This window comes from Carcharhinus amblyrhynchos, chromosome 6 (assembly GCF_965287045.1).
Source record: "Carcharhinus amblyrhynchos chromosome 6, sCarAmb.v2.hapA, whole genome shotgun sequence".
Classification (NCBI taxonomy): domain Eukaryota; kingdom Metazoa; phylum Chordata; class Chondrichthyes; order Carcharhiniformes; family Carcharhinidae; genus Carcharhinus; species Carcharhinus amblyrhynchos.
This window is the reverse complement of record NC_137329.1, coordinates 16,416,726-16,431,192: the sequence shown is the minus strand read 5'-3', so window position 1 is coordinate 16,431,192 and position 14,467 is coordinate 16,416,726. Positions and strand designations below refer to the sequence as shown.

The following is a 14,467-nucleotide window of genomic DNA, read 5'->3' as shown; positions in this document are numbered from 1 at the left end:
GACATCAGAACAAAGCAGGGCAAGATTCTGTAAAGGAATGTGACTCTCATAAGCAAAATACACACAAAAAATCTAGAATCAATCCAAAACTGATACTGCTTTGCGCCAGTAGAAAATTTGTATGAATGCATTGCTAATGGGCAGTGATTAACACTGCTGTCTCAACGCCAGAGACCCAGGGTCAATTCCTGCCTTGGGTCACTGTATATGCAGAGTTTGCACCTTCTCCCTGTGCCTGCGCGAGTTAAGCACGCATTCCAAAACATTCTAAAATCAGGCCAGCATTTGGTCTTTTTTCTCATGGCACAGTGGTTAGCACTGCTGTCTCAGTACCAGGGATCTGGGTTTGATTGCCAGCTTGGGTTGGTGTTTATGTGGCGTTTGCATGTTCTCCGTGTCTGGGTGAGTTTCCTTCAGGTGCTCCGATTTCCTCCCACAGTCTGAAAGATCTGCTGGTTAGATACATTGACCGAACAGGTGCCAGACTGTGGTGACTAGGGGAATTTCACAGTAATTTAATTGCAGTATTACTGTAAGCCTTACTTGTGACTAATAAATAAACTTTAAACATTTGAGCTTGGGGACATTCTTCAGGGCAGATTCCTCCTTCCATTCTCACACCAGGTAATTTCACAAACACTGAATTCCCTCACCAAAGCAGTTATCTCTCAAGTTAGCAAATATTATGACTTGAAATCAGCTTCATACGTCACCTCTCCCACATCAACAAGGATGAAGTAGAAAGGGTCGAGAGCTTCATGTTTTTAGGTGTCCAGATCACCAAGAACCTGTCCTGATCCCCCCATGCCAATACTATAGTTAAAAAAGCCCACTAACACCTCTACTTTCTCAGAAGACCAAGGAAATTTGGCATGTCAGTTATGACTCTTACAGATGCAGAACAGAAAACATTCTCTCTGGTTATATCACAGCTTTGTATGGCTCCTGCTCTGCCCAAGTCCTCAAGAAACTACAAAAGGTTGTGAATGTAGCCCAAACCATCACAGAAACTAGTCTCCCATCCATTATCTCTGTCTACACTTCCCACTGCCTTGGAAAAGCAGCCAGCATAATTGAGGACCCATTCTCTCTTCCACCTTCTTCTGTTGGGAAAAAGATACAAAAGTCTGAGGTCATGTATCAATTGACTCAAGAACAGCTGATGTTAGACTTTTGAATGGACTTACCTTGCACCCTAGCCATGACTGTAACACTACATTCTGCACTCTCTTCTTTCCTTCTTTATGAACAGTACGCTTTGTCTGTATGGTGTGCAAGAAGCAATACTTTTCACTGTATGTTAATACATGTGACAATAATAAATCAAATCAGTCTGAAAGACACGCTGGTTTAGATGCATTGGTCATGCTAAATACTCCTTCAGTGCATCCAAACAGGCACAACTAGGGGATTTTCACAGTAACTTCATTGCCACATGAACACAAACCTGCCTGAGGCAATAATAACTAAACATAATAACTTCCTTCCACACAGCACATAGGGCATGGGAACACCACCAGTTGCTTTAATGAATCAAACAGTTGCCTTAGATATACGAATTTGCCAGTTGCACAGATTTTCATGTTACCATTCAAAAACAAAAGGACATCAATTCTGTAATGCAACTGCAACAGGACATTACATCAACACTCAAATGTAGAATGCACACTGCATAATATTCTCATAGAAGAGTACAAGGAAGTTCATCAAATTTGTTTTTTGCAGTTAAACAAGATAGCTAAAAGAAAATTTGCTCATTGCAACCTTACATTTTATCATTCAAAAAGATGCCATCCTACTTGGCATATCTGTGCTCTATAAAGTTCACCTGTCGCACTGATAAACAGAGGTCAAACTGCAGACAATTATGCAAAAGTGAACTTTAATTTTAATCAGCAGAGAATGCCTCGAGCCATTTATCTAACAAGATGAATGCAAGAGTATGCATCTTCAAAGATTTGCAACTCTCCAATCATCTCATTATTGGTGTATAACAGTTAACAGAACCTCAACTACATCACACCTAAATAACAATGCCGAGCACTGGCACTGAATGCAGAATAGGCTTCATGCATCACGACAATTGTGACTCATATGTGCTGTCCGTAAACAACATATTACTATTCTGCCAGCTTTGGCGTAAACTGGCAGTTCCAAACTTGTGTCTCTATGCAAACAATTAACTACCATTAACAAACGCTTCCATACACGGACAATCTTGTTTTCCTTGCCCTCTTGTCCTTTCACTGGCTTAAAAACCTAAACATTTCTATCTTTCTTCAGTTCACTAACCAAAAACTTTAACTCTATTTCCCTCCATTGATGCTGCTCGACTTGCTGAGTTTCTCCAACTTACTTTGTTGTTATTACAGTGACTGATAACCTCAGGCAGAACATCACACTTTAAAGGCTGTCACAATTGAAAAAGAGATGCAATTACAAAGGACGTGCAATTCCATGGACACTAATCATGTGTGATTCAGTCAGAATGATCTTTGGAAATTGTGTCTTAATTTTCACTTCATCCATCATTTTTTTCCTGCAGTTTACAGAAAATATCTGCCATGTTTTCTCTTAGAGTGATAGAGGTTTACAGCACTGAAACAGACCCTCCGACCCAACTTGTCCACGCCGCCCAGCTTTTACCATTAAGCTATTCCCAATTACCAGCGTTTGGCCAATATCCCTCCAGACCAATCTTACCCATGTAACTGTCGAAATGCATTTTAAGACAAAACTGTACCCATCTCTACTACTACCTCTGGCAACTTGTTCCAGAAACTCACCACCTTGTGTGTGAAATAAGTGTCCCTCTGAACTCTTTTGTACCTCTCCCCTCTCACCTTAAACCTATGCCTTTAGTTTTAGGCTCGCCAACCACTTGGAAAAGATGTTGACCATCTACCTCATCTATGCCCCTCATTAATTTATAGATCTCAGGAACATCACCCTTCAGCCCTCTACGCTCCAGGCTAGGCTGCTGAATGTCTGGTGAAAAGCTGAATTGCTTGCCTTTTGATATATTGAGGAAGAGGAATGTAGAGAAGGATAAATGAATATCAGCAAATTGGAATGATCTCAAACAGCAGCTTTTGACAAGAAAATGACAGTACCAACTGATACAGAAACCAGCAACATATCCCTAAGCGCACAGGAGATGAGAACAAAAGCCACTAACATCTTGGTTATGTAATGACAGATAGGAACAGCTTAATGCAAGGAAACGCAGAGATTTTTTAATTTGATTTAAAACTGAGATGAGGAGGAACTATTTCTTGCAGAGTGGTAAATTTGTGGAACTCGCTACCCCATAGTGTGGAGTCTGAATCATTAAATGGTTTAAAGAAGGAAACAGACATATTCCTGCTTTAAAGAAGGGTTAAACGGATATGGAGAACAGGTAGGTGGATTTGAGACAAGGGAGAGATCGGCCATGATTTGATTGAGTGGCTCGAAGAGTTAAATTGTCTACTTCTGCTCCTTATTCCCCAGGTTCCGTGTGTATTATTACCCAAAACCTTGGAAAGTCTAAAGGTGAAATGGTCACAGATCCATTGTGATAGTTATATTATGATAGAGTGTTAATACACTTTAATTGTAACTCAGTGTTAATCATACTACGTTTAACGTAACAAATAAAAAGAGGCAAAACTGGACACGTAACAGCAATAAAGCAGAAAATGTCACTGCAGGAACTGTGATCAAAGACAGAGGAAAGATACAATAAAGAGTAAAACTCAAAACAAGAATGCACCCTGGTATGTAGGTTGCAGGGGGAGGCATAGACAGAGCCATAACTACTTGTGCAGTACATGAAGACAAAGATTCAAATTTGATACATCAAGATGTTATAATCACAAGGACAGCAGTAGTATGAGAACCCTGTACTTTACATAGGTAATGACAAAGATTTCATTTTGGATAAACTATATGCCAAATAAAATAACGAAGGTATCAAGAGATATCAATTATGGTTCAGAGACAGTCAGCACACAATAGTGCAGGCAATGATATTCAACTGAAAGTAGGTGAACTGTTGTAAACAATATGGTGCAGCCTGAGCAAACAGCTGGTGAGAAAGATGAAATCAGGGACTAGGCTGAACATCTGTTGAAAAGCTGAATTGTTTGTCTTTTGATACATTGAGGACATGTAGAAAAGGTACAAATGAATATCAGCAAATAAATGGGAATGATCTCCAACAGCAGCTTTTGACAAGGAAACAGCAACACCAACTGATAAAAACCAGTAACATCGCACTAAGCACACAGGAGATGAGAGCAAAAGTCACCAACACCCTGCTTGTGTAGTGACAGGTAGGAACAGCTTAATGCAAGAACTTTGCAGAGATGAACTACAAAGAGATGAGAAAGATGATAAGTTGGAGGAATCCAATGCAAACTGGTCAAGGGAGACCAGGACAGCTAGCAGCAATTTCAAATCAGTCCAGCTTTTCATTTGACATACAGCATGGTAAACAACTGTTGCAGTATTACTGTGGACAACTTTTAACTGTGGTTGAAGTCTTTAGTGTTACTTGCCTCTGGATGCCCCACACAAGGTCCACAACTTAGAGGAAATGAAACTATATCCCAATGTGCAAAAAAAGTTGAATCCATGTACACAAATGTTTGCCCTTTTTAAAAATGAAATGCATCACATCAAAGGCCATGCTGTCATTTTATCATCGCCTGCATAAATCATGGCACCAAAAACAACACTTCCTAATAACATGTTGCTTTAGCAGAACTGTGCAGTCCATCCATGTAAGCAGTTAAATCTGGTACTAATACCAGCTGTCTGTAAAATACTTCTCACAATATTAAAGTGCAATCTTTCAGGTTATAAACTTACAAAATAATGAACTTTTCAGAGATTTTAAAACATGCCTTTCACACAAGTAAAAACCATTTAGGCCTGAAGAATCTGTAGATTCCATAACCTGAACCCTGTACACAAAACAAATAGAAAAAGGCAGCACTTTTAAGCCAATAATCCTCAAAATACAATTCATGGTTACAACCAGTATTAAGGGCAGAATCGCAGTGTTGCAATTCTTCAGATTACTTCATATTTTCATATCTCTTTATTCCCAAGATATGATGTTACATACAAGTGACGGATAATTTTTTTTATTTTTATTGACTCAGCATCAGCAGTTTGTAAATAAACTTGTTCAAAGCATTGAAATGGTCTAGACGAATTGTAAAACACAATAAAAGTAGAAGCTCTGTCCTTATGCAAATATGTGCAGCGTTATCTGTTTAGGACCAAATAATTAATCAAAGATCTACAAAACAATCAGTTGTTTCGAAAAAGTAAAGTTTGTGCAACACTTCCTATGCTGATCTATTTAAAACCAAAACTGCTTTTGTTCAAAGTCTAACAATACAAGTTATAACTGTAACAGACATTATGCTAATTTAGTTCTACTAATCATAACACAAATGCCTACAATAATCAAATGCAGACAATCACATATTACAATTAGAACTCAAACACTTGCATAAACTAAAGAACAATGTACTATTTTAGGCTTTGGGAAGGGTTTGCGTAGTGTACTAGTTTTATCCAGCATTTAAATTTAACATCTTCCATTAGAAACCACGGCAACAACTTTTCCAATCAGATTACAGAGACCATAGATGACAGTCTGGATATAACCCATGCAGTCCAACTCTCCGAAGGATAACCACCTTCACACAATGCAAGAATAACAGCCACATTCAAACAAGAACTGGGAACACAGTGCACAAATTAGGGAAGTGCATGAACAACAGCACAGACGACTTGATGTAAATGTCAAATCACTTTGCAACAGGTAGCAAAATCATCAATGCATCTTTAATAGTAAACAACTAGCTTGTCCAAAGTTTAGATCATTTTATGTTTATACCCTCTGTATCAGAGGTGAGCATGCCTTATCGCTAACAATAACTGCGAGACTGGCGTCTGCCATTTGAAATCACCTCGTCACCCAAAAATGTGTGCTTAAACGAACACATTTCTGTCCCTAAAGGCGATTGTGTTCAGAAGCAGACCATGTCCTAAAAAAAGCAGCATTGGGGGGCGGGGGTGGGGAGACGCAACGGGTGGGGTTTTATAATGAAATAATTACATTCCTCTCCATCCCAAGTAAATTGCTTCCTCCTTTACAACAACAGCATGGGTTGAATCGAGCTGAATGTGTCACATTCTTGCACAAAGCATGGTTGTGCGTGGGGGACCTTAACTCTTGGATGAGAGAGAGACAACAAAAAGATCTGCCACTAGAAGAACCCTCCTTTAAAACAGAAGTTTGTCTTTTTTAAAAAAGAGGATCTGGTTTTATTAAAGTCCCTGCAGCTTGTTGCTAATGGGGGGGGGGGGGGGGGAGAGAAGAAGAGGTAAGGGTCTGGACACTGAGTTTGGGGGGCTGTTGAGAGGGGCTTCCTCCCACCCCCGCGGCCCTAACTCTTACCTGAGGTAAGGCGGTGTTGAGCTGCCGCTGCAGAGAGTCCCTCTCGTGGAAAGCCTCCTGCATCTTGGCCTGACACAGGGCCAGCGACTCCTGGCTCTCCCGCAGGCTTTCCAGCAGCTTGTCGCGCTCGTCCAGCATGTTCACCATCAGCTGCTCGAAGTTGGCCTCGGTCTCGGCACCGTACTGCGAGCCCCGCGGGCTCAGCGTGTCCTCGCTGATGGTCGGCATCACCTCGCACATCATCTTCGGCAGGAGGCCGGGAGGAGGAGAAGAGGGGGTGGAGGCCGAGGGGGGAGAGAGACAGAGAGGGGTCGGTGTGCGGCCTAGACTCAAACCCCCCTCCCCGGGGGAGGGGTCGGTGAGTCTAGTAAATGTTTATAATGATTATAAAACAACACCCGGGGCTCAGAGCGGCGACAGGCCGAGCCCCCGGCTCATCCCGGCCGGCAAAACACCGAGAGAGAAATTTAAATAATAAATAAATACACCCTCCCTTTTTCTCCTCCTCCTCCCCCGCTGTTTCCTCTTCCTCCTCCTCCTCCTCCTCCGGCCTGCTGAATGCCCCCGGACCCGCTCACACCGAGCTTTCTTTCCCTCACATCCCTTTCTCTGCCTCTCCCGCTTTCTCCCTGGAGGGCGTCCGCGATCCCGACAAAATGTCCGCGCCTGCCCCCTGCGCGCCCGCGTACCCACAATCCCTCCCGCCGCCGAGGGGGCGCGCGCCCACGCCGGCTACCCTCCCAGCGCGCGCACACTACACAGACCGCCGGAGGGCTGGGCCGGCGAGCGCATACACGCATGCGTAGGCAACTCTCCCTCACCTCCCCCGCGCAGGCGTCCCTCCCTTCCAGCCCCACCTCCCCTCCAGCCCCCATTTCGCGTTGACCGTCGGCCCCGCCCCCTCCCACCACTGCACGCGCTCACACCGTTAAGACCAGAAAGGCAAAACAAAAACAAACGGTTAACCCTGGGTCAGCTATGAGCAAGGATCAGCTATGAGCAAGGGTCATCCAGACTCCACACGTTGTAAAGCTTATTTATTAGTGTCACAAGCAGGTTTACATCAACAATGCAATGAAGCTACTGCGAAAATCCCCACGTCTGTCACACTCCGGTGCCTGTTTGGGTACATGATGTGGCGATGCTGGTGTTGGACTGGGGTAAACACAGTAAGAAGTCTCACAACACCAGGTTAAAGTCCAACAGGTTTATTTGGTAGCAAACACCACTAGCTTTCAGGGCTCTGCCCCTTCGTCAGAACTCCCCACTCACCTGATGAAGGAGCAGAGCCCCGAAAGCTAGTGGTGTTTGCTACCAAATAAAGGAAACCGGAGCATCTGGAGGAAACCCACGCCAACATGGGAAGATCATGCAGATTCCACGCAGACAGTGAACCAAGCCAGGAATTGAACGCAGATCTCTGGCGCTGTGAGGCAGCAGTGCTAACCACTGTGCCACTCTACCTCTGGCTCTATTCTCCCTACAGATGTTGTCAGACCGGCTGAAATTTTCTGGTAATTTCTGTTTCTGTCTTTAAAAGTTTAATTTATTAGAGTCACAAGTTTTAAAGTTTATTTATTAGTGTCACAAGAAGGCTTACATTTGCACTGCAGGGAAGTTACTGTGAAAATCCCTTAGTTGCCGCCACAATCTGGCGCCTGTTTGGGTACACTGAGAGGGGCATGGCCAATGCATCTAACCAGCATGTCTTTTGGACTGTGGGATCAAACCAGAGCACCCAGAGGAAACCAACACAGACACGGGCAGAATGTGCAAACTCTGCACAGTGACCCAAGCTGGGAATCAAACCCAGGTCCCTAGCGTGTGAGGCAGCAGTGCTAACCACTATGCCACTGTGCTACCTGCACTGCAATGAAGTTACTGTGAAAATCCCCTAATTGCCACAGACCGGCGCCTGTTCAGGTGCATTGAGGGAGAATTTAGCATGGCCAATGCACCTAACCAGCATGTTTTTTGAACTGTGGGAGGAAACTGGAGCATCCAAAGGAAACCCTTGTAGACACGGGCTGAATATGCAGACTCCGCATTGACAGTGACCCAAGCCGGGGATCAAATCCATGTCCCTGGCATTGTCAGGCAGCAGCGCTAACCACTGTGCCATGGTGCAACTCAAACTTTTCTCAAGTTTGGAATGTCTTACTGTCTGTGAAACAAATTTTAAAGTTAAAGTTTATTTATTAGTGTCACAAGTAGGCTGGCATTAACGCTGCAATGAATTTACTGTGAAAATCCCCTCGTCGTCACACTTCGCCTGTTCGGATAGATTGAGGGAGAATTTAGCATGGCCAATGTGCTGAATCAGCACGTCTTTCGGACTGTGGGAGGAAATCGGACCCACCCAAGGAATCCCATGCAGACACAGCGAGAACGTGCAGACTCTGAACAGACAGTGACTCAAGCCGGGAATCAGATTCCAGCATCCACGTATTGTGCCTTAAACTTGGGTGGGTTTTGGGTATTGGTCATAAAATGGTCTCATACATCAAGTTGCCAGTCATTTCCCAAGTTTCATTGTTTTTCCCCCCTCACTCCTGTTTCACTGAGGATGTGGGATAGAAACACAAGTGTGAGTAGAAATAGTAAAGGCACTAGCCATTGTTTTCCAGCCTTGCTTAGACTTACGAGTGGCATCAGAGAACTAGAGAATTATTTAAGATTCTTCTGTGTAATGTGGCCGTCACTCGCAAGGAATTTGTTCCTCATAGGATAGGGGTAAGGCAGTAGATGTGGTATATATGGATTTTAGTAAGGCGTTTGATAAGGTTCACCATGGTATGCTTCTGCAGAAAATGCAGATGTATGGGATTGGTGGTAATTTAGGTACTTGGATCAGGAATTGGTTAGCAGATAGGAGACAGAGGGTGGTGGTTGATGGTAATTATTCATCATGGAGTTCGGTTACGAGTGGTGTGCCTCAGGGATCTGTTTTGGGGCCACTGCTGTTCGTAATCTTTATTAATGATCTGGATGAGGGTATAGTTGGGTGGATTAGTAAGTTTGCTGATGACACCAAAGTCGGAGGTGTGGTAGATTGTGAGGAAGGGTGTCGAAGTTTGCAGGGTGACTTGGACAGGTTGCAGAGCTGGGCTGCGAGGTGGCGGATGGAGTTTAATGCGGAGAAGTGTGAGGTAATCCATTTCGGTAGGAATAACAGATGTGTTGAGTATAGGGCTAACGGGAGGACTTTGAATAGAGTGGAGGAGCAGAGGGATCTAGGTGTATGTGTACATAGATCCCTGAAAGTTGGGAATCAAGTAGATAAGGTTGTTAAGAAGGCGTACGGTGTCTTGGCGTTTATTGGTAGGGGGATTGAATTTAGGAGTCGCAGCGTCATGTTGCAACTGTACACAACTCTGGTGCGGCCGCACTTGGAGTACTGTGTGCAGTTCTGGTCCCCACATTACAGGAAGGATGTGGAGGCTTTGGAGAGGGTGCAGAGGAGGTTTACCAGGATGTTGCCTGGTATGCAGGGGAGGTCCTATGAGGAGAGACTGAGGAATTTGGGGTTGTTTTCACTGGAAAGAAGGCGGCTAAGAGGGGATCTTATAGAGACATATAAGATGATTAGAGGTTTAGATAGGGTGGATGGTGATAGCCTGTTTCCTCGGATGGAGAAATCTAGCACGAGGGGGCATGGCTTTAAATTAAGGGGGGGGTAGTTATAGGACGGATGTCAGGGGCAGGTTCTTTACCCAGAGGGTGGTGAGGGACTGGAATGCCCTGCCTGCTGCAGTTGTAAATGCGCCTAGTTTGGGGGCGTTTAAGAGATTGGTGGATAGGTTTATGGACGAAAAGGGATTGGTTTAGATTAGTGGGTCAATGTTTTTTTTTAAAAATAAGACTGGTCGGCGCAACATTGTGGGCCGAAGGGCCTGTTCCGCGCTGTAATGTTCTATGTTCTATGTTCATCTCTATCTGTCCTTGAACTGAGTGGCTTGCTTGACCATTTCAGAGGGCAATTAAGAGTAGAATTTTTCAAAAGGTGAGCAATCAGCTCTCGCCATCCTGAGAATCAACGCCCAATGTGTAATTGCTGGCTTCTGAACTCCCACAGTCATTTAATGCTCACATGAGCATTGCTTAGCAGTGGATGGGATTTCCATCCACCTTTGGAAGGAAGTTGGCCAATCTGACAACCTTTCAACCCAGTGCAGGCATACCTCTGCAGTGGCTGGAAGTCCTGGGACCTTCAAAAACTTAAGTCATTAGGTCACGGATGCAATAAGATAGGGAACGCTGGGGTTGTGGGGGGGGGGGGGGGGTTGTCAATTATATTGTCAATGTTGCAGGGGGGTCGAGAGGCGGCAATTGTGTCATCAGTGTTAGGCCGGTGGGAGGGGTCCCAGAGCTCCAATATCCCAGTGAGGTGAGTTTCCCAACTCTGGGCGAGGGGGGGAGAGTCTTCAAAGTGAACATAAGAACATGTGAAGTGCCACCGATCTCCCCTTCCCACCCAGGATGGGAAACAGTGCAAATGTCAGTTTCCCACCATATCCACATCCACTTCAACCAGCCTAAAAATTGAGGCCGGTCAGGATAAGGCCTTTAAGCGTCCACTAAGTGACCATTTGGGGTGGGTTTCCTGTCAAAGGTCCTGTCCACCCAAGTATGAAATTGTGTTTGGATTTTGGGTGGAAAGGTTCCCAGGGAGAGTCTTGTCCATTCAATTTTATGCTCCACCTCACTATGCCTTAGATCTGTATTTCATGCAAGGAATATACTTTCCACGGTATCCCAATACATGTGACAATAATAAATGAAATCAAAGTAGATTTCCATTGTCACAGGCAGTTTGGATTTCCTGTTTTCAGTTGATCCAATGTTTATTTGCACAGTATCTTCCTTTTTAGCTGTTAAGTTTATGTTCTCCATCAGGTTTTGTTTTTGCATCAATGACTGATTTCATATTAGCTGAATATATCTCAAACCAGGCCTTGTTGCAAATTCCACTTTTATCAAATAATAGTGCTTAATAAATGATTGACCTTAGTAACTTCCAAACTTCACTGATACCAGCATTGGCATTTCCTGGTAAACATTTGTGGGTAGCAATCATTCTAGCAAAAGTGCACCTTTGGTATTTGACATAATTTCTTGTGCAAGGGATGTTGATGTGTGGCAAGCTATCATGTTTGGAACTGTGAAACTATCAGGGGTGCACCTTCACTCTGCTGCTAACAAGGCAGTGGTACGTGTTGCAGTCTGTACTGTGCTGGATGTAGAACATTGGGCAGATAACACCTTAAGACAATAATCTCTCCCTCAGTAAAATGAAGGAGATAGTCATCGACTTCAGAAAACATAGTGGAGAAGATGTCCCTGTCTACATCAGTAAGAAGTCTCACAACGCCAGGTTAAAGTCCAACAGGTTTATTTGGTAGCACAAGCTACAAGCTTTCAGAGTGCTGCTCCTTCATCAGGTGAGTGGGAGTTCTGTTCACAAACAGGGCATATAAAGACACAAACTCAATTTACAAAATAATAGGTGGAATGCGAATCTTTACAGGTAATCTTGCTCCAGCATCTCCACATCCTGTCTACATCAACAGGGATGAAGTGGAAATGGTCAAAAGCTCCAAGTTTGTAGGTGTCCAGATCACCAACAACCTGTTCTGTTCCCTCAATTCTAATGCTATAGTTAAGAAAACCCACCAATGCCTCTATTTTCTCAGGAGGCTAAGTAGATTCAGCATATCCATTACGACTCTCATCAATTTTTACAGATACACCACAGAAAGCATCTTTTCCAGATGTATCACAACTTGGTATAGTTCCTGCTCCAATCAAGACTGCAACAAACTACAAAGGGTTGTGAACAAAGCCCAGTCCATCACTGGGCTAGTTTCACCTGACGAAGGTGGCTTGTGATTTCAAGCAAACCTGTTGAACTATAATCTGGTGTCGTGTGACTTCTCATCATGACTGTGTGGCTAAATTCCTCTCCAATTCGATTTTCAAGTTCACTGATGACATCACTGTAATGGGTTGGATCTCATAAAATGACGAGACAGAGTACAGGAATGAGATAGAGAATCTGGTAAACTGGTGCAGCAACAATAATTTCTCCTTCAATGTCAACAAAACAAAAGAGATTGTCATTGACTTCAGGAAGCGTAAAGGAGAACATGCCCCTGTCTACATCAATGGGGACGAAGTAGAAAGGGTCAAGAGCTTCAAGTGTTTAGGTGTCCAGATCACCAACAACCTGTCCTGGTCCCCCCATGCCAACACTATAGTTAAGAAAGCCCACCAACACCTCTACTTTCTCAGAAGACTAAGGAAATTTGGCATGTCAGCTACCACTCTCACCAACTTTCACAGATGCACCATAGAAAGCATTCCTTCTGGTTGTATCACAGCAAGACCACAAAGAACTACAAAAAGTCATGAATGCAGCCCAATCCATCATGCAAACCAGCCTCCCATCCATTGACTCTGTCTACACTTCCCACTGCCTCGGCAAAACAGGCAGCATAATTAAGGAACCTCCCTGGACATTCTCTCTTCCACCTTCTTCTTTCAGGAAAAAGATACAAAAGCCTGAAGTCATGTACCAACCAACTCAAGAACAGCTTCTTCCCTGCTGCTGTCAGACTTTTGAACGGACGTACCTTGCATGAAGTTGGTCTTTCTCTATACCCTCGCTATGACTGTAACAATACATTCTGCACTCTCTCGTTTCCTTCTCTATGAACGGTATGTTTTGTTTGTATAGCATGCAAGAAACAATATTTTTCACTGTATATTAATACATGTGACAGTAATAAATCAAATCAAATCATCTTGTTTGCTGTTAGCTACTAGGTAAAACCTGCCTAGCAAATGCATGCCATGTTTAGACATTTTCAAGTGATGTTTCTTCTCATCGTTATTATAGCATTATATATTTAAATTTAAAGACAGAAGCCAAAATACATGTTTGCCCAGGGTGCCATATCCTTAAGGTTGCTTATGGGTATATTGATGGATTATCCAAAATACACAAGCACGTCCATGGAGCAACGATGCAGAAATGCAACATTAAACTGCCAAAAATAGAACAATGGCTAATAGTGTACATTTTCCCACAACTGGTGACCTTCACTTACCATAGTGCATACTTGATATATTGTTTTCAATTGATTGGGTTACTTCTTGTAATAAAAAAAGTTTTATGTGAATACATCATCCTATCTCTGTACACTGTAGATGTATACACTGGGGAATATTCAGGGTCATTAACAGTGCTATGAAGCAGCATTTCATAGACTCCCCACAGTGCAGAAAGAGGCTGTTTGGCCCACTGAGTCTATACCAACTCTCTCTGACAGAGTACATCACCTAGGCTCTTTTCCCCACCATATCCTCATAACTCTACACATTTACCATGGCTAATCCATCTAACCTACACATCTTGGCAAACTAAGGGGCATTTTAGCATGGCCAAGCCACCTAACCTGCGTATCTTTGCTTAGCAATAACTAGCTCAGTGACTCTCAGTTTGGTATGACCAGGGCCATTCATTATAGTTTTGGTTTAAATATGGATGAAAGAGCTAAACTATAGAGGTGAGGTGAGAGTTACTGTTCTTGACATCTAGGCACCTTTCGATCAAGTGGGCATCAAGGAGGCCTAGCAAAACTGGAGTCAATGGGAATTAGGGAAGAACTCTCCACTAGTTGGAGTCACATCTAGCACAAAGGCAGATCAGTATGAATGTTGGAGGTCAATCAGCTCAGCTGTAGGACATCACTGCCTTAGGGTACTACCCTAGATCCAACCATTTTTAACTGCTTCATCAATGAACTTCCTTCCACTGTAATGTCAGAAGTGCGGATGTTTGCAGGTGGTTGCACAAAGTTCAGAACTATTTGCCCACCTCAGATACTGAACGAGCTATGTCCAAATGCAGCAAGACCTGGACAATATTTAGGCTTGGGCAAGTAACATTCATGCCACACCAGTGCCATGCAATGACCATCTCCAATAAGAGTGAATCAAACCATC

General features: G+C 43.6%; 1 protein-coding gene across 16 annotated transcripts in view; it reads right to left on the bottom strand.

Annotated features, from left to right (window-relative positions):
- The window catches only part of ppfia1 (PTPRF interacting protein alpha 1), a 155,271-nt gene extending 148,126 nt beyond the window's left edge, over positions 1-7,145 (bottom strand). For 4 of the 16 annotated variants that reach the window (XR_013886784.1, XM_080189935.1, XM_080189936.1 and 1 more), the window contains exon 1: positions 6,461-7,143. Coding sequence is in view for 10 of the 16 variants with exons in the window: in XM_080189935.1 (XP_080046061.1) it covers positions 6,461-6,703 (243 nt within the window). In the remaining 6 variants the exon portion in view is untranslated. Of the gene's footprint in view, positions 1-6,460 lie in introns of all 16 variants that reach the window. The other 12 variants (XR_013886781.1, XR_013886782.1, XR_013886783.1 and 9 more) reach the window with 4 other exon arrangements.
- Between the last annotated feature and the right edge of the window lie 7,322 nt (positions 7,146-14,467).